Raw genomic sequence first — 23,745 nt, 5'->3', positions numbered from 1 at the left:
ACCTCCGGGTCACTTTCTTCACCGTTTGTAATGGACCTACCCGTTATTTCATCCTCCGTCAGATCCATGCGTGCAATCACCGTTTCTTTGACTTTGTCATGTTAGGCAAGGATCGCAAGATCTTCCATCTGCAGACCCCAGAGCCTGCTGGCTCCGATGCTAGCAGGCGTGAACTTCGGACCGTGGTCCCCACCGTTGATCTCGGCGGCTCTACCGACCCAGAGCAAATTCAAAACCCGGACTCCACCACCATCCATGCGGGTTCCAATGACCATGGACACCTTCAAAGCGATTGCGCAGCCTCCAACTGCGACTCAAGCCTTGAACTCCAGGCCGGGTCCTTATGTGCTGCTATTGTGACTCCCGTCTCCCCTTCCCCCACCAATACTCTGCAACCCCGTCTCCCTCAGATCCCATCATCAGCTCCTGGGCCCTCAGAGGCTCCCTCTTCCTCTCACCCCAACCCTCCCCCCTCCATTGACACCCCCAGCCTCCCCTCCACCCCCCCGATATCAGCTCTCGTCCATGCCGGGTCTTCACCATCCCCTCTGATCTTCCACTCTCTGAGGCAGAGCGCTCTGTCCTCAGTAAGAGCCTCACCTTTGACCCCTTTGCCCACACCTCAGCGAGTTCCGTATTCGCCATGACGCTGAACTCTTCTTCCTCCGTCTCCGAGCCTACTTCTTCGACAAGGACTCTCCCACCCCCACCGATGACCCCTCCTCCTGTCTTCAACTCTCCTCCTCTTCATGGACACCCCGCTCTGGTCTTCTGCCTGCTCTGGATCTCTTTATTGCTAACTGCCGACAGGACATCAACCGTCTCGACTTCACCGCACCTTGTTCCTATTCCAACCTCCCTCCTTCCGAACGCTCTGCTCTCCACTCCCTCCACACCAATCCTAACCTTACTATAAAACCCCCCGATAAGGGGGGTGCTGTTGTAGTCTGGCGCACTGACCTCTACCTTGCTGAGGCACAGCAACAACTCGCTGATACCTCCTCTTATTTACCCCTCGAACATAACCCCACTAAGGACTACCAGGCCACTGTCTCCCACACCATCACGAACCTTATCAGCTCAGGGGATCTCCCATCCACTGCTACCAACCTTATAGTTCCCACACCCCGCACTTCCTGTTTCTACCTCCTACCCAAGATCCACAAACCTGCCTGTCCAGATAGACCCATAGTCTCAGCTTGCTCCTGCCTCACCGAACTCATTTCTGCATACCTCCACACGGTTTTATCCCTCCTTGTTCAATCCCTTCCTACCTATGTTCGTGACACTTCTCACGCTCTGAATCTTTTCAATGATTTTAAGTTCCCTGGCCCCCACCACTTTATTATCACCATGGATGTTCAGTCCCTATATACCTCCATCCCCCACCAGGAAGGTCTCAAAGCTCTCTGCTTCTTTTTGGATTCCAGACCTAACCAGTTCCCCTCTACCACCACTCTGCTCCGTCTAGCGGAATTAGTCCTTACTCTTAATAATTTCTCCTTTGGCTCCTCCCACTTCCTCCAAACTAAAGGTGTAGCTATGGGCACCCGGATGGGTCCGAGCTATGCCTGCCTTTTTGTTGGCTTTGTGGAACAATCCATGTTCCAAAGCTATTCTGGTATCTGTCCCCCACTTTTCCTTCGCTATATCGACAACTGCATTGGCGCTAATTCCTGCACGCATGCTGAGCCCGTTGACTTCTTTAACTTTGCCTCCAACTTTCACCCTACCCTCAAGTTTACCTAGTCCATTTCCGACACCTCCCTCCCCTTTCTTTATCTTTCTGTCTCTATCTCTGGAGACAGCTTACCTACTGATGTCTACTATAAACCTCTCCGATGAACCATCTCGTTGGGTCAATGGCCATCTAGCAAACATGTGCCGTGAAGCGCGGAAAGGGTATCCCTTGCATCGAAGCTTGGTCTGGCCATTCACTGCAACAGAACTTCCCCCAGCCGTCTTGGACCCCACCATGCCACTGGATCCGGGAGGGGATGTCGAGAGGATGGGTCTGGACCTGTGCAACCCTCTACTCACCTAAAATCCACTCACGCACACGCTGTTCCTTTCTGAGGAGTGGGGTCAACCCCACTAACTGACTGAAGGGAGCCATCAACATCCTATTGAATGGATAGCCAGAGAGAGAGAGAGAGACTATAAACCTACGGATTCTCATAGCTACCTGGAGTATCCCTCTTCCCACCGTCTCTTCCCACCCTGCCTTCTCGCAATTCCTGCGTCTCCACTGCACCTGCTCTCAGGATGAGGCTTTTCATTCCAGGACGAAGGAGATGTCTTAATTTTCTAAAGGGGCTTCCCTTCCTCCACCATCAACTCTGCTCTCAAACGCATCTCTCCCATTTCACGTACATCTGCTCTCACTCCATCCTCCCGCCACCCCACTAGGAATAGGGTTCCCCCCTGGTCCTCACCTACCACCCCACCAGCCTCCGGGTCCAACATATTATTCTCCGTAACTTCCGCCACCTCCAACGGGATCCCACCACTAAGCACATCTTTCCCTCCCTCCCTCTCTCTGCATTCCGCAGGGATCGCTCCTTACACAACTCCCTTGTCCATTCGTCCCCCCCATCCCTCCCCACTGATCTCCCTCCTGGCACTTATCCGTGTAAGCGGAACAAGTGCTACACATGCCCTTACACTTCCTCCCTTACCACCATTCAGGGCCCCAAACAGTCCTTCCAGGTGAAGCAACACTTCACCTGTGAGTCGACTGGGGTGATATACTGCGTCCGGTGCTCCTGATGTGGCCTTTTATATATTGGCGAGACCCGATGCAGACTGGGAGACCGCTTTGCTGAACATCTACGCTCTGTCCACCAGAGAAAGCAGGATCTCCCAGTGGCCACACATTTTAATTCCACATCCCCCTCTCTGTCCCTCATAATCACTCCTTGCCTGCCCTGTATCTTCCTCTGGGCTCCCCTCCCCCTTTCTTTCTCCCATGGCCTCCTGTCCCATGATCCTCTCCCTTCTCCAGCTCTGTATCCCTTTTGCCAATCAACTTTCCAGCTCTTAGCTTCTTCCCTCCCCCTCCTGTCTTCTCCTATCATTTCGGATCTCTCCCCCTCCACCCCCCCCCCACTTTCAATCTCTTACTATCTCTTCTTTCCATTAGTCCTGATGAAGGGTCTCGGCCTAAAATGTCGACTGTACTTCTTCATATAGATGCTGCCTGGGCTGCTGCGTTCACCAGCAACTTTTATGTGTGTTGCTTGAATTTCCAGCATCTGCAGATTTTCTCGTGTTCGCGTCTTTATAATAATGCATGTTTATGAAAACACTTTCCAACAAAGGTGATATTTTCTAAAGGATTGAATCAGTGGATAAGTAATTTCCAGATTCTAAAACTCACCAACATGGTGAGATATTTGTTACCTATAAATAATAGCAATGTTCATAGTATTACCATATTTCAATGATTTTACTATGAACAGGAAGGAGTATGATCTTCCCCACAGGTGCCTTAGAAGGTGGTTGATATTTCAGTTTTGCACTAATTTATAAACAGAATACAGAATAATGTCACAATATGAACTCTGCTCTTACCAGAAAAGTGAAGTCCACAGGACTTCCCACATCATCAAATGTTTTCATTCCACTCTCACCCATCACTGTGCCACTGAAATATGTCTTCAGGTTGTCACTTGACCTGATGAAAGAACAGAAAAAAAAAAGACTGTTATTGCACTGGAATTCAAATGACTGCTTTGGTTCATCCAGTGAGAATGATTTGTCAACGGAAGGACAAATAATTAATGATAACTAGCAACAAACTGTCTTGGATAATACAGGAAATATAAGGTAGCCAACCATGAAGGGGTTATTATGATAGTTAAAATATGAAATCAGAATTGTATGGAAATCTGCTCCTCATCCAACAAACCGAACTCTACATTTAATTTTGCCCCCAAATAGGAAGGATTACAAACACGCCAAGAGTTGCAGAAATTGCTGCATTCCTTTATTAAGTGGCTGATGGAAGGCGTTGAAATGCAGAAATGCAAACTTGGAAGCACCTTCCTGACTAACAAGATACTTTTCTGTGTTCAAGCTTTGTGTGGGTTTAAAGCAGGGGTTCCCCAGCTTTTTTTATGCCATGGACCAATATCATTAATCAAGGGGTCCTTGGACCTCAGGTTGGGAACTCTAGCAGTTACAGAAGTACCCCATGCATCTCAGCTCCAGCAACCTGGGTTCAATCCTGATCTCCAGTGCTGTGTTTGTGACCATGCGGTTTTCCGCTGGATGCTCCAGTTTCCTCCCACATCCAAAATATGTGGATTGGTGGGTAAATTAGTTATTGAAAGTTTTTACAAGTGTGTAGATGTATGGTAGAATCCAGGGCTGAGCTGGTGGTAATGTGGCGAAAATAAAAAGGGGTAGGATTTGTGTGAAAATGGTGTTTGATGGTTGCGACTGACCTGGTGAGCTGAAGGGCCTGTGCCTGCACTCTATCTCTCTATGAAGACTTACCATAAACAGCAATAGCATTATTTGATACTGTGGATTTACATGTAGACTACTTCCTTTTTGATGTGTATATAACCCAAGCATAAATATATAATTTACATGAACAAAATATACTAGCTTTAAAATCTAAAACCTAGTTCAGAAGGTTGTTTTGCAATATGCAGCTGAACAAGCTGCAAACAATTCATAATCTTGCAATTTAATCCTGGAATTGTGCCATTGGGCAACTGCACCCTCACTTTAATATATTAAATAATGTTCTGCCTGCCAGAAGAGGGCATCTCTGCCACCTGGTTAAAATGGTGGCAAAGGAGCATGTACCTGGAATACAGCAGTAAATGTTCTCCCACTACGTGACACAATTCACACCTTATGTGGGGCTTTAATGTCAGGATTCGTTGAAATGTACAAAATGAGCAGTCAGAGCTTGTTCTGCTTCACGATCATTTCTTTATAAGAACTTAGAAAGTAGGTGTAAAATATACAAATTTTAGCTGTAATTATCAGAATTGTTTGGCGACAATAAAGTATAAAGAACCGTGACGGGAATAGAAATAACGAAGAATGGATATAATTCTGCTTAGAGTGGCTCAGCTATATAACAAACATTATCATTACAATTTCAGTCAGTCGATGCTAAATTCATCATAATAAAATGAGATTTACCTCTGCTTTTATATGTAAAATCAAAAGTTTAGAAATAGAACAGTTAATCTATCTCGTGCACCTACAGTCTAGCAGAACATCAATTAGTTTGTTGAATAATATAAAAAAACTTTCAGGGAGTGATACAAATGATACTTCACTCAAAAATCCGTATAGTATCTCATCAGATCTGTAGCATCTACCAGCGAAAAAGTACATTTAACAGATTGATTAGTTTCTTACCGAACTAGGTTAACTGGTAGTTGAATTTCTATGGGTATCGATGCCTCAACTAAATGTAAATCATTCTGCACACTTTCCCTGTTGGTAAAATAATAAATTAATGTTTTTATAATATTCCACATAAAAGTTACATTCTTGATTTGATGGTCACATAAGTAACAGTGATGTACAAACATCTTGCTTGGGACATAAACTTTATGCTGGTGATTTTCCTTCTTATCTCCTTCCTAAGAGATGTGGTGTGACCTGATGGGCACTCCCATCATTTTAAGTTTTTATTTTAGATTTCCAACATCTGCAGTGTCTTTTGACTTTCAAGATAATCAGTTATTAAGATGACCAAAGCTGTGGCAGAAATATTGAAGGTGGCAGTTTTGCACCCAACATGTCAGTCAACATACTGGCTCCTTACAGACCATTGGGAAATTCAAAAAATACACTGATCATTACTTTTTCAAGGGCATTGCAAATGGGCATTAAGTGCATGCCTTGCTAATAATGCCTACATCCCATGAGAATAAAAAATATTCTTGTATAAGATTTCCTAATTTCTTCCTTTACTGTTTTGGTGCCCCTCATCTCTTATTTAACAGATTTATTCTTCCCTTTTTACATAAGACTAAAACAACACCGTTGCTCCAAGGAGCACTATAAGAAGGCATTCTTACCCTTGGCCATTAGGCTCTATAATGAGTCAACCTATACCCAGGGAAGTGATGACTCCCTCCTGTTAGACTGTTTGAGGTAACTTATTTTTTATTCTTTCTTACTTCTCTTCTAATAGTTGTACATCAGTACACTTGTAATGCTACTGTGACACTGTAATTTCCTTTGGAATCAATAAAGTATCTATCAATCTAATCAAACCTATTCAAACAAGTACTTGTAAACAGTTCCCTCAAAAACCATCCTCTTCATTCAAGGAAAGAGATACCCCTATCATATTTCTCCTCATCAGTGATTTGATGTGCTTTATAGTTGATGAAAGATATGCAGACAGGTAACATGAAAGCTGACACTGAGCTCCAGTGTCATTTTAAAACTGCAACATTGGAAGAACCCTCTAGTGTTAGTGCCACAGGTTTCCATAAGGTTATTTTAACTTTACTAAAGAAATTAGGTTATAAAACAAAAGTAACAATGATGAAGAAATATGTTTTGGTTTGGTTTAAATGAAACTGCAAATAAACAAAACTTATGCTTACGTTGCAAGTTTGAGTCCCACAGTGATTTCACTCATATGAAGAGTTATTCCCGTTGTTTCGAAGATTAAAAGGATTTCAGCCTACAAAAGAAAAATGTCACATTCCTGATATATCTCATTTTGTTACCTTTAGAATATTTCTTACCTTACTGCCCCTTACGCAATTCTAAGATAAATAAAGTTTAAATTTGATTTAAATTTCCAATGTAACTCTCCATTCCTGATTTAGCAATCAACAGCAAATGTTCATATAAGGAACAGAAGTAAGCCTGGAATTTCCACATTGAAACCCTACATTTAAAAATAGGCTTAGGATACTGAGGTTCCATTAAAGGGATTATAGACTTGTGGATTGAAAAACAGGGTCATTTTAAAAATGTTTTAGATTTGTGACATAATGATTTAATTATTTACTTCAATTACTTTTCTTAATTTCTGAATATCAGAGACATTTAAGTATCATTGACAGGTTTTACAGCTGACTAGGCTGTGAGGCCTTTTCAACCCTACATCTATTCATGGCAGTTTTGGGAGTGGAGCTTGGAACTGCGGTACCAGATGATTGGTTGCCAATGTTTCTGTTTTCCACAGCATTTTCTATATCTCAAAGAAAACTTGTCTCTCCCATATGACATTAATATGACACTCCAATTTTTCCATTAAATCAGTGGGGATTGGGTCAGGATTCCTTCTTGATGAGCACATCTTACAAAGTGCTAATGGTGACATTGTCACCCACATTTACTTTGGAAAAATATTGAGGATCCTGCCACTGAAAACTCAAGACATCAGCCTCCACCACCTCACCAATTGTCTGCTTGAGATCATCCATGACAATTCTCGGTCTTTGAGGCCCAACTGATTCAGGCTTGTGTTTGTGGGTTCTACATTACGTATCGAATAGGCCTGGGCACAATAGACCAACCTAGGTAGCAGTGTCCAGCCAGGAGTAGGGAACAGAGACCAACTTGGGTCTCAGTAGGAGGGACAGCAGAGATCTGCCTTGCCACAAAGGGCTAACCTGAACGTGGTCACCAGTGACCAGCCTAAGATTGGCTATATCTTTCATTAGCAGCAAATGTAATTTTAAAGCATTCTTTTGAAGAGCTGTTGCAAGCACAATATATTGTAATAATATTCAAACTACCATCCCTGAAATAGCTTCCTTCTCATAATTTACTGTTGTTAAGATACAGGCACATGAATGGAACTTAAGGGATTCCCAGATAAAGATAATGTTTTGAAGGACAGTAGTTTAGGAAATGTGACCAGTTTCACAACAAAAGGAGTGGGATATACTTCCCTTAGAGATTACAGCTAGAACTAAACAGTCAGCTCTTATGCATTCTTGCTGATTGGAAAGGAGTGGTTCTTTTTTTGAAATTAATGGCAGGTTCTGTACCATATTTTCTTTTTCACTTATCAAATATCATTTCATACCAAGTTATCAGAGGCAATTTGACCGAGTGAGCCTATACTCATCCAGGGATCTTCTATTATATAAAGGGCTTGGTGTGGCCCCATCCAAAACAAGCCTCACCTGCATCTGTCTTCGATTTTTAGAGATAAAAATTTGGCAACAGTTTGCTCCTTCAGGAAGAAGAATCCTGCACATCTAATAGGCAAGTAGACTCATGGGATGAAATTCTAGGTTGCAGACCTGGGTTTGCAGTACCTAGCCCTATATTTAGAATATCTGTAATATAGGCATGAATTAATGTCTTAATGAGTTTAGCATAAATGCCAACAGTTAGATTGATAGTGGAGCATCAGAGATTAAAACATCTGGTTAACCACCGCAAAAACCAACAGAAGGGAGCTGAAGAAAACATAAAGAGAGAAAAGATGAAATATGAAGGTAAGCAAGTCAATAATATCAATGAGGATACCAAAGTTTTTTTCAGATATATAAAGCATAACAGAGCAGAGTGGATATCAGACCACTGGAAAATGACGCTGGAGAGGTAGTAATGGGGGACAAAGAAATGGCGGACGAACTGAATAAGTATTTTGTGCCAGTCTTCACTGTGGAAGACACAAACAGTATGCCAAAAATTTGAGAAATGTCAGGAGTCAGAAGTGAGTGTAGTCGCTATTACTACTGAAAAACTGGGAAGCTGAAAAGTCTGAAGGTAGCTAAGTCACCTGGAACAGATGGACAACACCCTAGGGTTCTGAAAGAGGTACCTGAAGAGATTGTGGAGGCATTAATAATGAGCTATCAAGAATCACTAGATTCTGGAATGGTTTCAAAGGACTGGAAATAGCAAATGTCACTCCATTCGTCAAGAAGGGAGGAAAGCAGAAGCCAGCAAATTATAGGCGAGTTAGATCTCATTGAAACCTATTGTATATTGAAAGGCTAGGCAGTGAATGTGGAGAGGATGTTTCCTATAGTGGGTGAGTCTAGGACCAGAGGGCATAGCTTCAAAATTGAGGGATGTCCATTTAGAACAGAGATGAGGAGTTTCTTTAGCCAGAGGGTAGTGAATCTGTGGAACTCATTGCCACAGATGGTTGTAAAGGCCAGGTTGTTGTGTTCTTAATATGTTAGTAATATTGTAAACGTATTGCTTGATTAAGCATTCTTTGTCGTTTATATAATTCATTATCGGTTATATGTAAAAGTATATGAGTGGCATACATCAGCACACCATCATGTCATGTGTGCACTCAGCTTAAAGTAAAACAAAACTAAGACATGCATTTCCTAGCTCCATGTTTTCCTTTCAATTAGTTTTATGTTTTGGAATTACAAAATATAACACAAGTCATTGGGAATATTTAAAGTGGAGGTTGATAGGTTCTTGGTTAGTCAGAGCATGAAAGGTTACAGGGAGAAGGTAGGAGAATGGGGTTGAGAGGGATAATAAATCAACCATGATGGAATGGCGGTGCAGACTCGAAGGGGCCAAGTGGCCTAGTTTTTCTCCTATGTCTTATGGTCCAAAGCAGTAACTATAAGATCATAAGCCATAGTCTACACCTTTATTCCTTCTACCAAAGTGCATGACCATGCACTTCCCTACACTGTATTACATCTGTGACATCTTTGTCCCATCTCCCAATCTGTCTTAAGTCCTTCTGCAGACTCCCTTCTTACTCAGCACCACCTGTCCTTCCATCAGTCTTTGTATCATCCACAAACCTGGCCACAAATCCATCAATCCTGTCATCCAAATCACTGACATTATAATGTTGAAAAGAAGTGGTCCCAACACCGATCATGCGGAACACCACTAGTTACAGGCAACCAACCAGAAAAGGCCTCTTTTATTCCCACTCTCGGCCTCCTGCCAGTCAGCCAATTTTCTATCTAAGCTAGTATATTTCCTATAATATCATGAGCTCTTATCTTGTTAAGCAGAACCTTGTCAAAGGTTTCCTGAATATCCAAGCAATCAACATCCTCTGACTCTCCTTTGTCTATCCTGCTGGATATTTCCCCAAAGAATTCCAACAGATTTGTCAGACAAGATTTTCCCTTAAGGAACCTTGCTGATGTTGGCCTATTTTATCATGTGCCTCCAAATGGCCTGGAACCTCATCAATAATGGATTCTAACATCGTGTCAAATACTGATGTCAGGCTAACTGGCCTATAGTTTCCTATCTTTGCATTCCTCCCTTCTTAAATAGTGGAGTGACATTTGCAATGTTCTAGTTCTTCAAAATCATTCCAGAATCTAGTGATTCTTGAAAGATGATTACTAATGCCTCCACAATCTCTTCAGCTATCTTTTTCAAAACCCAGGGGTATAGTCCATTTGGCACAGGCGACTTATGGTTCTTATAACTCTTTTGATTCTCAAAAAAATTTATTATATAATCCATTGGTATTATAATAGATATTCAAACCTCCTGTCTTTGCTAACTTCGCTTTCTAAACACAGCTGCCACGTGTGAGCCCAAAAACAGATGTAAGTAAGCATCCAACTAACAGTTTGTTTAGTTTCTGGTTCTAAAAGGAAGTCAGTCTTCAGTTGTTAAATGTAAATGGAAAGCAATCATCAGCTTGAAGTTAAAAAGCACTGTTTTTGCAAACAAGCTCTGTAGATAGAAGATGCTCTGACTGTGTAGAAGCAGATGCTAGTCACTGCACTTGCTTTATTATTGCTCAAGGTAAAGTAGAATGGGTTGTTTAATTTCTGTTGTTTCAAGCAGACAAGCTGACTCTTCAGTTGCTTAGTTGAAGGAAGCTTGCAGAACAGATGGATAATATCATTTAAGTCCATAAGACCATAAGATATAGGAGCAGAATTAGGGTATTTGGCCCATTGAGCCTGCTCCGCCATTTCATCATGGCTGAATCCCTTTGTCCCCTCAGCCCAAACTCCTGCCCTTTCCCCATATCCCTTCTTGCCCTGACCAATCAAGAATTGATTAAACTCGGCTTTAAATATACATAAAGAATTGGATTCCACAGCTGCCTGTGGCAACGAATTCCACAGATTCACCACTCACTGGCTAAAGTAATTTCTCCTCATTGCAGTTCTAAAAGGACCGCCTCTCTATTCTGAGGCTGTGTCCTCTGGTCTTAGATTCTCCCACCATAGGAAACATCCTCTCCACATCCACTCTATCAAGGCATTTTACCATTCAATAGATTTCAATTAGATCACCCCTCACTTTTCTGAATTCCAATGAATACAGGCCCAGAGCCATAAAACACTCTTCATATGGCAAGCCTTTCAATCCTGGAATCATTTTCTTGGACATCCCTTGAACCCTCTCCAGTTTCAGCACAACCTTTCTAAGATAAAGGGCCCAAAAGTATGCACAATACCCCAAATGTGGCCTCACCGATGCTTTATAAAGTCTCAACATTGTATCCTTGCTTTTATATTCTAGTCTCTAGAAATGAATGCTAACATCACATTTGCCTTCCTTACGACAGACTCAACCTCCAAATTAACCTTTAGGGAATCCTGCACAAGGACTATCAAGTCCCTTTGCACCTCAGTTTTTTTTTGTATTTTCTCTCCATTTAGAGTTATTGATATTTAACATATCAATAACAAATGTGTTTGTAGTTGGGAGTTTACGTGAGCTTTATAGCATTAATGGTGAACTGTGAACATTAAGCTGAAATCTGTGTTTCCAAAAAATACTATTAGACCGTTTGTGTTAAAAGGATCTCTGAGGAAATATCACATGCTTGTGAAGTCACCTAAGTGTGAGAAAAAGGGGATAAATGTAGAGAGCAGTTCAGGTTGATTAGAAATGGGGTAACAAACATCAAGATGCCATTGAAGAAACAAGGGGTGCACTAGAATCATTCCTCCCGTTTTGGTTTCTGCAACTAATTATTTATCTCTCTGCAAACTGTGGGTATGTCTTTTTAGTTTATAGGAATTGTCTCTGTATTTTGGAAATCTCTGACAATCTGAAAATGCTTAAGATAGAAATCTTCTGAGTTTTAAATGTGTTTTAAAACTGTTATTTGGATCTGAATGTATATCAATGAAAATAAATGAGATGTTAGCTTTGATACCTGGAAGTACCTTCTCCTCTGTAGGGGTACTCGAATAGTGGGTATTGGCAGCTAAACTCATCATAGAGAACAAATGAAAAAAAAAACTAGTCTTTGAATAGTTTTCAAATTTGAGTAGTTACAGTACAATCTCCCTTCAGTGAGAATACTCATGGCTATACACATCTGATAGAGTTTAAGGTCTTTGTTTGAGTTTAGAACTTTGCGGTCAGCAAACCCAATACCACCACAGCATTGCAAATCATGCTGCTAAATATGCTAGGGTAACTTGTTTACCAGCTGTTATGATAGAAGTGTACTGTATCTTCACCATCTAGTGGTTAAGAGTGGTTAATGCTTGCTAAAGTGAAACAAAATATCCAAATTATACTATTAGAGCTCTAGGCTGGGGAGATGGCCTGAATCCTTAATGTTGCTCTATTTTTTCCCCTGATTCATCTGCATCTTCTTGCCACAGCTTGAATCTCCTTGAGCTGAATGGCCTAATTCTGCTCCTATATTGTGTGTGTGTGTGTGTATACATGTGTGTGTGTATGTTTACACACTGGTTAGTCCCTTTCTTATAGTCTGTATCTTCCTGATTTAGAGATGACAATGTAACCAACTGAGCTACAGGTTAGTCCATAGAGTGCAGAAGATATTATCATCTTGTACACTTCTATCGAGTTACCTCTCATCCTCCTTCACTCCAAAGAGAAAAGCAATAGCTTGCTTAACCTGTCCTCATAAGACATGCTCTCCATTGCAGGCAGTATCTTGGTAAATTTCCTCTGCAGTTGTGTCTCACCGATAACACAACTGTTGTCAGAAGAATCTCAGATGTGACAAGGAGGAATACAGGAGTGTGATAGATTGGCGGGTTGAATGTTGTCGCAACAATAACCTTGCACTCAACTTCAGCAAGACCGAGGAATTGATTGTGGACTTCAGGAAGGGGACGTCGAGGGAACACACACCAGTCCTCATCGAGGGATCAGCACTGGAAAGAGTGAGCAGTTTCAAGTTCCTGGGTGTCACCATCTCTGAAGCTCTATCCAGGACCCAACATATTGATGCAATTACAAAGAAGGAATTCCAGCAGCTTTATTTAATTAGGAGATTGAGGAGATGTTGTATGTCACCGAAGACTTTTAAATTTATAGATATATCGTGGAAAGCATTCTGTTTGCATCACCATCTGGTATGGAGCTGTCTATGCACATGATTGGAAAATGCTGCATAGAGTTGTAAACTCAGCCAGCTTTGTCATGGGCACTAGCTTCCCCATCATCGAGGACATCTTAAAAAATTTGATGCCTCAAAAAAGCGCCATCCATCATTAAAGTCTACCACCCAAGACATGCCCTCTTCTCATTGCTACCATCAGAGAGAAGGTACAGGACCCTGAAGACACACACTCAACACTTCTTCCCCTCCACCATCAGATTTCTGAACAGACAATGAACCCATGAACACTACCTCACTATTTGTGCTTTCTTTCTATTTGACTTATTTAATTTAATTTTAAAAAATACGTATCTACTTATTGTAATTTAGTTTTTTTAAATATATTGAACTGTAGTGCTGCTGCAAAACAACAAATTTCACGACATGTCAGTGATAATAAACTTGATTTTGATTCTGATTCACCCTCTCAAAAGCTTCTGCATCCTTCCTATAATGAGACGACCAGAACTGAACAGAATATTCCAGAGTTTTATAGAGCTGGATGGATCAACTGGTCCCTGGAGCCTAATTTTCTATTCAGTAAGATTGTGGCTGATTTTTACAACCTTTGGTTTCCTGCTGACATGAAAAAAAAACTCAGCCTTGAATGTGTCCAATAACTCTACCTTCATTGTTCTTTGGGGTTCAGCAATCCAAAGGTTCACAAATCTTTGTTTAAAATGAGGGTCTAGACTCAGCTAGCTCCATCATGGGTATACCTCCCATATTCGAGGACATATTCAATATATAGTGCCTCAGGAAGGCAGCAGCATCCATAACTAAGGGCCATCTGATATATTCCCTCTTCTCATTATTACCATCTGCAAAGAGGTACAGGAGCAAGAAGTCCCACACTCAATGATTAAGGAACAGTTTCTTTCCCTCCACGATCAGATTTCTGAATGGTCCATGAACCTCATTATTCTATTTTTTTTGCATTGTTTATTTATTATAATTTATAGATTTTATGCTTTGCACTGTACTGCTGCCACAAAACAACAAATTCCATATTATATGTCGGTGATAATAAATCTGGTCTTGATTCTGATACACATTCCCTGTGAGCTCATGCAAATAAGGAATTTCATTGCTCCTTGGTGCATATAATAATGAACTAATTTGAATCTGAATCTCTGAAGGAGAACTTCCTTCTCATTTCAGTTTTAAATGGGCCCTCCCTTTTTCCTGAGTAAGTTCCATAGACCCACACTCTCTGCAAAATCTCCACTGTCAAGCCTATGTTTCAATAAGATCACCTCTCATGTTTTTAATTCTGTTGACTATTAGGTTCAACCTATTCTTTGGTTCCTCAAAAGGCAAATCCTTTATTCCATGAATCAACTGGGTCAAACCATCCTTCGATCTACAGACTAAGATTTACAAAGTATTCCAATGTGCTTTTATCAAAGTACTGTATAGCTGTAGGAAGACATCCCCAATTTGCACTAATTGTTGCAATATACTGTAGGCCATCATAATTCATTAATCTGCATGTCATTTTCTTGTGTTTCAGGTACGTAGACAACCAGACCTCTCCCTACTGTAGATTCCTGTAGTTTCTCTCAACTTGAAATGTTAGTTCCATGTCGATCACCATTGATGATATCTGATCTGCTGAGTATTTCCTGCACTTTATTTTCTATCCATTATATTTTTCCTATCAAAATGATTACTTTAGATTTCTACACACTATACTTCATCTGTCATATTTCTCCTCGCTTATTTATCCTATCCACATCCCTTTGCAGTGTTCTTGTGTCCTCCTCTTGATTTGTTTGTCAATTTACATATGGTAGGTATTCAGTCATTGAACACAAATTTGCACTTTTGAAAATGAATGTCGATGTTGGAAGCCGAAACAGAAACAAAAACAAAAATGCTGCAAGAACTCAGTCAGTCAGGCAACACCTGTGGACTGAGATACCAGTCAATGTTATGGGTCAGTAACTGTCCCTCAGAACCTTCTAAGGAAGGATCACTGACCCAAAATATTGACTGGGTTCTCTTTCCTCAGACGTTTCACGACCAGCTGAGTTCTTTCAGCATTTACAGAGTCATACAGCATGGAAACGGGTCCTTCAGCCCAATTGCTCCATGATTACCAAGATGCCCATCCGAGCTAGTCCCATTTGCCTACATTTGCCCCACATCCCTCTAAACCTTTCCTATCCATGTAACTGTCCAAAGATCTTTTAAATTTTTGCCTCAGCCACTTCCTTTGGTGACTTATAGGGACCATCCTCCAGGTGAAAAAGTTGCCCCTCAGGTTCTTTCCTCTAGCTCTTTATTCCTCACCCTGGGAACACTTTTTGTTTTTGTTCCTCTTTTTGTTTATTCTTTTGGAACAGCCAGAACATTATGCATATTTATGAACCATATGTCTCACTCATTAAATGACAACCATCTATTATTTACATGAAGATGCCTAACAGCACCACAGCGGACTCCATAAAATTTATCATTACTAAAGGGGGAGCATGGTGGCACAACGGTTAGCTCTGTTAGACCTGGTTTGAGTGACCAGGTCATTCCTGATTTTGGATGTTGTCAGGTTGGACATACTCCACGTGATTTATATGATTTCACACCAAAGACATGCTAGTTGGTAGGTTAATTGGTGACTGTATGTTATCCCTGGTGTAGGTGGGTAGCCAGAATATTGGGGATTGTTGATAGGAATAAAAGAAGAAGAATGGAATTAATACAGTTGGGTGCTTGATGGTCAATGTGAACACAGTAGGGCAACAGTCTAGTTTCTGTGCTGTATGACTCTAGCACAAAAAAGCAATAGCCTTTGCAGAATACCAGGAGCAAACCCTATAAAGGTGCAGGACTGGAGGCATAAAGATGAAGAACATACACGCTGATCTTTTTTGAAAGGGTTTCCAAGATCACAGATCAAAGTGTAACTCTCCTTTTGTTCACAGGTCATTTTATCCTAAAAGAAAGACACAACAGAAAAGTTATACTTTCATGCAGCTCTTCAAAACAAATCCAGCTAATCCTGGAGTATACATTGAACTGTATTGATTCAATTGCGAGAATGCGCCAAATGCACATGCGGCTGGTTGGTTGCGCGGTGAAATGATCGGGCCTCCTGTGTGTGGAAGGCCCTCTTTTTCTGCGTGGGTTTGGGAGTGCGCATGGTTTTCGCCTCGGCAGGCCCGGTTTGCAGCGCCATCACTGTAAGTTTCGCAGCATGTAGTGTGGCTAACGTGACTCAGTAAAAACATTTAATCCTATTACTCTGCTTTCATTCCTGTTCTGTGCATACATGACCGTTGGTGACTTGGATCAAAACAAGAATGGCTTCTCTATTCCATCCACTCAATCCATTTTGGGCCGCAGCTAAGGCAAAACCGAGCCCTGAAAGCTGGTTGCAATGGGAAAAAAAACCTTCCTGGACTACTACAAACCCCTACCAATTTTAACACCAGCAACAAAGCTGGAGGAAGCAATGAAACTCAAGCTGTTCTGCATGCACTTGGGAGAACTTGGGCAGAAAACCTTCAATGCTCTATACCTACAGAACAAATCTGAATTAACAGACAACCTTGAGGATTTGGACAACATTTGGAGAAAGCAGGACAATGTCTTCATGGCACACTTCAGGTTCTTACAGCTACGGCAGGCCCTGGACAAGAATGTAGATGATTTCATCATAAGACTGATCCTGGAGGCACAGGAATCCAACTAGTACAAAGAGCAAGTTCGAAGAAGCAATGCTATCCAAGATTTGATTGGTGAAGTCCATGACGGGAGGACACAGGAGAGCCTCCTGTCCAAAGAGCGCAATTTGTCCTGGGACAAAGCATGTTCCACAGCTCGTCACTGGCAGGCAGTCAAGAGAGGCCTTACACATTTTCATCCACCCCATCACCACAGATTCAGGCAGTACCGGAGCAAGAGCCCCCTCCTGAAAACATCAATGTTTGTCAGCAGATGCCAATCAGCAGCCCACAGTCAATATCATGTAAGCCTCCACAGAGATACCATCACTGTGGGGAAAGTCATGCCTAATGGTCTCATTCCAAGCATCAAAAAATAGTCTGCTGGTTCTGTCAGAAGGTAGGGTAACTCGAGAGGATGCCATGGGAAAATGGAACAACTTGACCAACAACTCCACGCCAGGAGACGGCTGGAGGGAAGAAGTGGATTTGAGCTGGATATCGGGTCAGTCATCATCTTGGTAAGTGAATTATCCTTACAAGAGATTCCAAAATTACAACTGCTGAACTTGGTGTTCCACAGCTACACTGGAGAACAAATGGGCGTGCGTGGTGTTTTTACTGTGGAAGTGGCTCATCAGGAGACATGCTTTACATGCTGGTGCATATGGTCAGACAGGCCAACAGCCTAATTTTCTGGGCAGAAATTGGATTAGAAAGATACCATCAGCAGTGTCCTTCAACAACCATACTGGGGGGAGCCCTGTACTGAGTTTTGTATTACAAAAGCATCAGGCGGGTCTTCCGAGCCGAATACTTTGGTCTGGCAGCTATGTTCAAATTTAAGGAGAACTGCCAGCCAAAGTGTTAGGACGCCCGCTCAGTGCTATTTGTGGTGGGCCCAAAGATAGAAGAAGAACTTGACTGACGACAGATGGCGGATGGGATGGAGCCAGCACAGTTCTCAGTGGACAGCTCCAATCATACCCACCCTCAAGTCTGATAGGTCAGTTTGCATCTGTGCTGACTGCAAATTGACTGCAAACCTCGTGACAAAACTGAATAAGTATCTAATGCCATGGATCGTATATCCAATACCACAGGTCATACCACCTGTATGCAACTCTGGCAGGAATACAACAGTTCTTAACGCTAGACCTGAAGTATGCGTACAATCAGGTCACCTTGGATGAAGACTCCCTTCATAATCAACATGCACAGAGGCCTGTTTTGATATACATGGCTATCATTCAGGGTGAGTTCGGCCCCAGGTACATTCCAATACCTTATTGATAACTTGGTTAAAGATATCCTCATGTCTGTGTCTACCTTGATGAGTGAGGTCCTTCAGTAATTACTAAGAAAAAGGATATGAAAGACCAGGAGAACAGTGCTGAGTGTATAAATATGTTAGGGCCTTTAGAGGTCAAGGAGGAGAAGTGTTGGGTCTCCTGATGAGCTTAAGGTGGACAAGTCCCCAGGGCCTGATGAGATTTACGCCAGATTATTGAGAGAGGTAAGAGATGAGATTGCTGGGACTTCTCCAGGTGTAGGCATGGTCATGGAGGACAGGCGAGTGGCTAATGTAAATCTACTTAAGAAGGGAACAAGGAAAACTCCTGGAAACTATAGTATAGATCAGTGAGTTTCTTGTCAGTTGTAGGTAAATTGCTGGAGAAAATCCTTCAGGGTAGGATATACCAACTTGATTGAGATTTTTGAAAAGATGATGGAAGAAATTGATGAAGGTAGCACAGTCAATGTCTATATGGATTTTAGTAAGGTGTTTAACAAAGCCCCTCTTGGAGGCTAATCAAGAGGATTAGGATGCATGGGATCTGCAGCAAATTGGCTGTTTGGATTCAGAACTGGCTTGCACATGGAAAACAGAGGGTAGTCGTCAAAAGGAATTTATTCGGGCAGGAGGTCTGTAATTAGTGGTGTTCCGCAGGGATCTGTGCTGAGGCCTCTGCTTTTTGTGACTTGGATGAAAATGTAGATGGGCGAGTTAGTAAGTTCCCGGATAATACCAAGGTTGGCAAAGTTGTGGAAAGTGTAGCAGACTGGCAAAGAATACAGCACGATATAGATCAGTTGTAGATATGGGCAGAGAAATGGCAGATGGAGTTTAACCCAGATACACAGATAAATGTGAGGTGTTCCAACTTGGTAAGGCAAATGTAAGGAAACAGTACACTATTAAGGGCAAGACCATTAACAGTGTCGCTGAGCAGAGAGATCTCGGGGTCCAAGTTCATTGAAAGTGGCTACACAAGTCGATAAGATGGTTAAGAAGGCTTATAGAATGCTTGCTTTTATTAGTCGAGACGCTGAGTTTGAAAGTCAAGGGGTTATGTTGCAACTTTATAGAACTCCGGTGAGGCCACATCTGGAGTATTGCATACAGTTCTGGTCACCCCATTATAGGAAGGATATTGAAGCTTTGGAGAGGGTGCAGAAGAGGTTCACCAGAATGCTGCCTGGTTTACAGGGCATGTGCTATCATGAGAGGCTGGACACACTTGGGTTGTTTTTTCCGGAGCAGCAGAATCTGAGGGGAGATCTGATAGAGGTTTATAAGATTGAGGGGCATAGATAGAGTGGACAGAATATCTGTTTCCCAGGGTTGAAATGCCTCTGCTTTCTAATTCCTAAATGGACATTGAACCCATGAACATTACCTCACTTTTATTATTTCTGTATTTGCACTACTTTTAATTTAACTATTATATATATATTTACTGTAATTGATTTACTTATTTTTTCTCTATATTTTCATGTATTGCATTGTACTGCTGTTGCCAAGTTAACAAATTTCATGACATATGCCGGTGATATTAAATCTGATCCTTATTCTGGAATATCTAATACCAGACGGCATGCAGGTGAAGGTGAGAGGGGGTAGGTTCAAAGGGGACATAAGGGGTGAGTTTTTTACTCAGAGTTGCGGATGCATGGAATACGCTGTCTGGTGTGGTGGTAGAGGTAAATATATTAGAGGCTTTTAAAGAGACATTTAGATAGGCACTTGAATATGAGGAAGGTGGAGGGATATGGACATTGTGTAGGTAGGAGGGATTTGGGTGCTTTTTGATTTACTTTTTATCTGGTTTGGCACAACGTTTTTGGCTGAAGGGTCTGTTCCTGAGCTGTACTATTCTATGTTCTATGTTTAGTAAGTGGGACATCAGAAGCCCATCGCATTTGAACTGGTAAAAACTGACCTCAGTTCTTCATCTATATTCATGCATTATGGTTCGGGAAAACCTATGATGATGCCTCACCCTATGGAGTCGAGGCTATACTATTCACTGAATGCCTTGTGGAACAGAAATGCCTATTACTTTTGCTTCATGGACAATGTCTCAGGCTGAGATGAATCTGTTTGGCATCAAGAACTTCCATTAGTTACTATATGGGCGTTTCTTTGATCATCAGTCTCTGCTAGGCTGAATGGGTGAAGACACAAGTTATCCAACTGATACCATCACCCAAAATGCAACAATAGATATTGACCTTATCCGCCTTGTCTTATACAATGTCATATAGCCCCGGGAAAGAAAATGTGGTAGCAGACACCTTAAGTAGATTACCAATAGTCGAGGACATCACATTCGACACAGCACCATTTGGAGTTGGTTACTTGTTACAAAATGTAGAGAAAGCATCCATCAAAAGTTACCTCATTAGGCAGTGAAAAGAGCACTACAGGTCTGCTGGCCCACCAGCCCTCCACACAAATTGCCAACATGAACTGAGCCTTACAGGATGGCTACATATCATGCGGCGATCACATAGTGGCTCCCATCCACCTCCCCCCACCCAAGGCCACAAGCGTGTACTCAGTGATCTACATGATGCCCAGCCAAGAGTGGAGAGAAGGAAGTTACCACCAAGAAGCTATGTGTGGTGGCCTAAAATGGACACCAATATTGAAAACATGGTGTGCATCTGCAATATTTATCAGCAGGTGCAAAAAAGTTTGCCAAAGGCCTCCCCTTAAACAATGGGCCTGGCCTAATTCCTGTGGAAATGGATCCACATCGATTAGTTTGGACCTTGCTGGGGACACATGTTCCTGGTTATCGTGGATGCCCATTCGATGTGGATAGAGGTACTACCCACTAATTCGTCGTGTTCCTCCAGAACTACTATTATTAAGCCATTGTCGGTCTTCACCAATTTTAGTATTTTGGAAATGATCCAACAATGGCCTTGTGATCTTCTCAAGTGCAGAATTTAAAGAGTTTGTTGAGAATAGTGACATTTGGCACTTGACAACAGCTCCATATCACACAGCATCAAATGGCTTGGTGGAGTGAGCAGCGCAAACTGTGAAACAAGGCCTTTCCAAACAAGTACAGGGTGACTTTATGATGAAATTAAGCTGTTTCCCTTTCATTACCATGTTACCCCCAAATGAATTTACAGGCTCATCGCCCGCCAAATTACTGTTTAAGCACACTTTACACACCAGATTAGATCCCCCACTGCCAGCTGTACAGTAGCAAATTTGCAAGAGGCCATGAAATAAGAATACGATAGCAAACCAGGCCATGAATGTTTGGTGCCCAAGACATAGTCTACACACGCATCTTGCAAGAAAGCTGACCACCAGCTCTCATCTGGCATTGTCATGGCCAAATAGTAGAACTTGAGAGAAAACATTTGGATCATGTATGCCAGCGAACCGATGAGGCACCCAGAGAAGCTGCAAAAGCATATCTTGCCACAGAAGCCAGCATTTGAGCAGGTGAACCAACGGTCCTTTCATCAAAAGAGGAGATTCACAGTCCACTGCCTCCGACATTAGCTAATCAAGAAGGCACAGAGAGAGAAGCTGCTCTCCTGCGGCAGTCCATGGGGATGTGCTGGTCAGTTGACCGTTACCAAGCAGAATAGATATTTCATCACTTTTCTCAGTTTACCTCACTTATTCCTTTCCTCCATGGTTCCCATCTACAAAGGGGGTGGGGGGGGAAATGAACCGTGTTGGATTCATTGCGAGCATGTGGCAAGTGCGCGTGCAGCCGATTAAAAGACCCTCTCTTTTTGCACAGATTTTCGAGTGCATATATTTTTCATCATACACTTTTATATTTTATCCTTTAAGCATAAACCACTCATACTGTACTTCTGAGGAAGTGTAGCTTTGGAACAGATAATAATGTACTACAGCCTATATCATTAACATTAAGCTTTGCATATTTCTGATAACATAGAAGGAGGCCATTTGGCCTATCAACTCTATGCTGGCTCTCAGAGCATGCCCATTCTTCCACTTAACCTGTTCTCTCTCACATGCCCAGCAACTCCACCCCAATTCTCCTCCTGCTCACCTACCTATAGCAGTGCAATTTACAGTAGCCTCCTTACCATGCGAAAACCAGCGAATGACAATGTGTCTGGCAGTGTAACATTCAGCCTGGCCTGATGTGCGTCCTCACCAATGAGATCTGTTGATTCATTTGTTACATTTACTTGCAACACAAGCTTAACTCGTAGGTTGCTTTGTGGATTGTACTTCAAGATTTGCTTGCCATTCACTCTGGTATTGAAACATCAACAGAAAGAATCATTTCCAACTTTGACTGCAATAAAGTTTGAATATACAGGTATTAGTATTACATAACTAAGATGTGGTGGAAATTGGATAATTCTCATTCTCCCTACAGCATCAACATTTTATTTATTATTATAATCTTTCTTATCTCATTTTGAAGTGTACATCATTCATGTGAAATTGTGAAGAAGATTGATTTGAAGGTATTACCAAACAGTATTATGGCCTTGTACCAAGATGGCACTTGTCACCTTGGCAACACTGCTCTTCATCCCAAGGAATGATAATTTCAAACCTGGGAAAAACAATTTATTGGGAGAAAAATAACATTTGAATACAATGACAAGAAAAGAGCTTCAGTTTTTCCACTGTAGCTTTGTTTAGTTTAACTTTTTCTCATCAGATTTTCAGAATTTGCAGTAACTTACTCTAAGCTGCAAATGCTGTTTTACCCTTTCCATATAAAACAAGGAGTTGTGTTTGATAGTCTCTTCCATCATCTCACTTGCATTAAGGATTGTTCTCCTAACTGTCAGAGTTATAAGAGTAAGACTTTATCATCAGAGCAGAGTCTTGGCAATGCCCCGTTTAGAATTCATGAATAAAGAGATTTTTCCCACTACCTTTTGATAGGAGAAAAACTTTTGTCGCTCATTTGAGTGCCGTACTGGTATTTCATTTGCAGATTGCTTTTGCAGATTCGATCATCCCCACATTCTTTCTGAATATGTATCTGTAGAACAATAATTTTGTTTATACAAAAATGAATATAAAGCCAAAAAATAGAGCACTAAAAATTCAAAAACTTTTCAACAAAAATCATTTTATAGGTATTTCATCCAATGTAGAGGTAGGGAATTATGGATTTTCCCATTGGGCCTGATCACACTCAATCCAACCTGGACCCTGTTTTTCTCCCCTCAAAATAATCCTGCAGCTGCACAAAGCTCCTTTGGCTACAAAGCTGCCAATATCCTTAAGGCCTCTGCTCTGCAGTTTTCCTGCAAACCATATCGGACCTGTGGATGTCAAATCTTAAAGCCCCCATACCCCAACCCCCTTACACAATAGAGCACCATGGTATTGCTTTTGACAGTTTGAGCTATCAAATAATTGATTTTTTTGTTCTTGAACCTGATACTCAGGAAGATTTTGAAATGTATTTAATTACTGTAACAAATTAATATCATTAACCAGAAAGGCATTTGGAAACAAATTAAAATACT

General features: G+C 41.7%; 1 protein-coding gene across 3 annotated transcripts in view; it reads right to left on the bottom strand.

Moving 5' to 3' along the window:
* itga3b (integrin, alpha 3b) overlaps positions 1-23,745 on the bottom strand; it is a 147,130-nt gene that overhangs the window by 16,962 nt on the left and 106,423 nt on the right. For 2 of the 3 annotated variants that reach the window (XM_072248827.1, XM_072248826.1), the window contains exons 14-19: positions 23,143-23,252; positions 22,333-22,504; positions 16,149-16,226; positions 6,591-6,670; positions 5,386-5,463; positions 3,574-3,676 (exon numbers count right to left, since the gene is read on the bottom strand). In XM_072248827.1, the coding sequence (XP_072104928.1) occupies positions 3,574-3,676; positions 5,386-5,463; positions 6,591-6,670; positions 16,149-16,226; positions 22,333-22,504; positions 23,143-23,252 (621 nt within the window). The remainder of the gene's footprint in view (positions 1-3,573; positions 3,677-5,385; positions 5,464-6,590; positions 6,671-16,148; positions 16,227-22,332; positions 22,505-23,142; positions 23,253-23,745) is intronic. The other variant, XM_072248828.1, reaches the window with a different exon arrangement.

Source organism: Mobula birostris, chromosome X (genome assembly GCF_030028105.1).
Source record: "Mobula birostris isolate sMobBir1 chromosome X, sMobBir1.hap1, whole genome shotgun sequence".
NCBI lineage: Eukaryota > Metazoa > Chordata > Chondrichthyes > Myliobatiformes > Myliobatidae > Mobula > Mobula birostris.
This window is presented reverse-complemented; position numbering and strand designations above follow the sequence as displayed.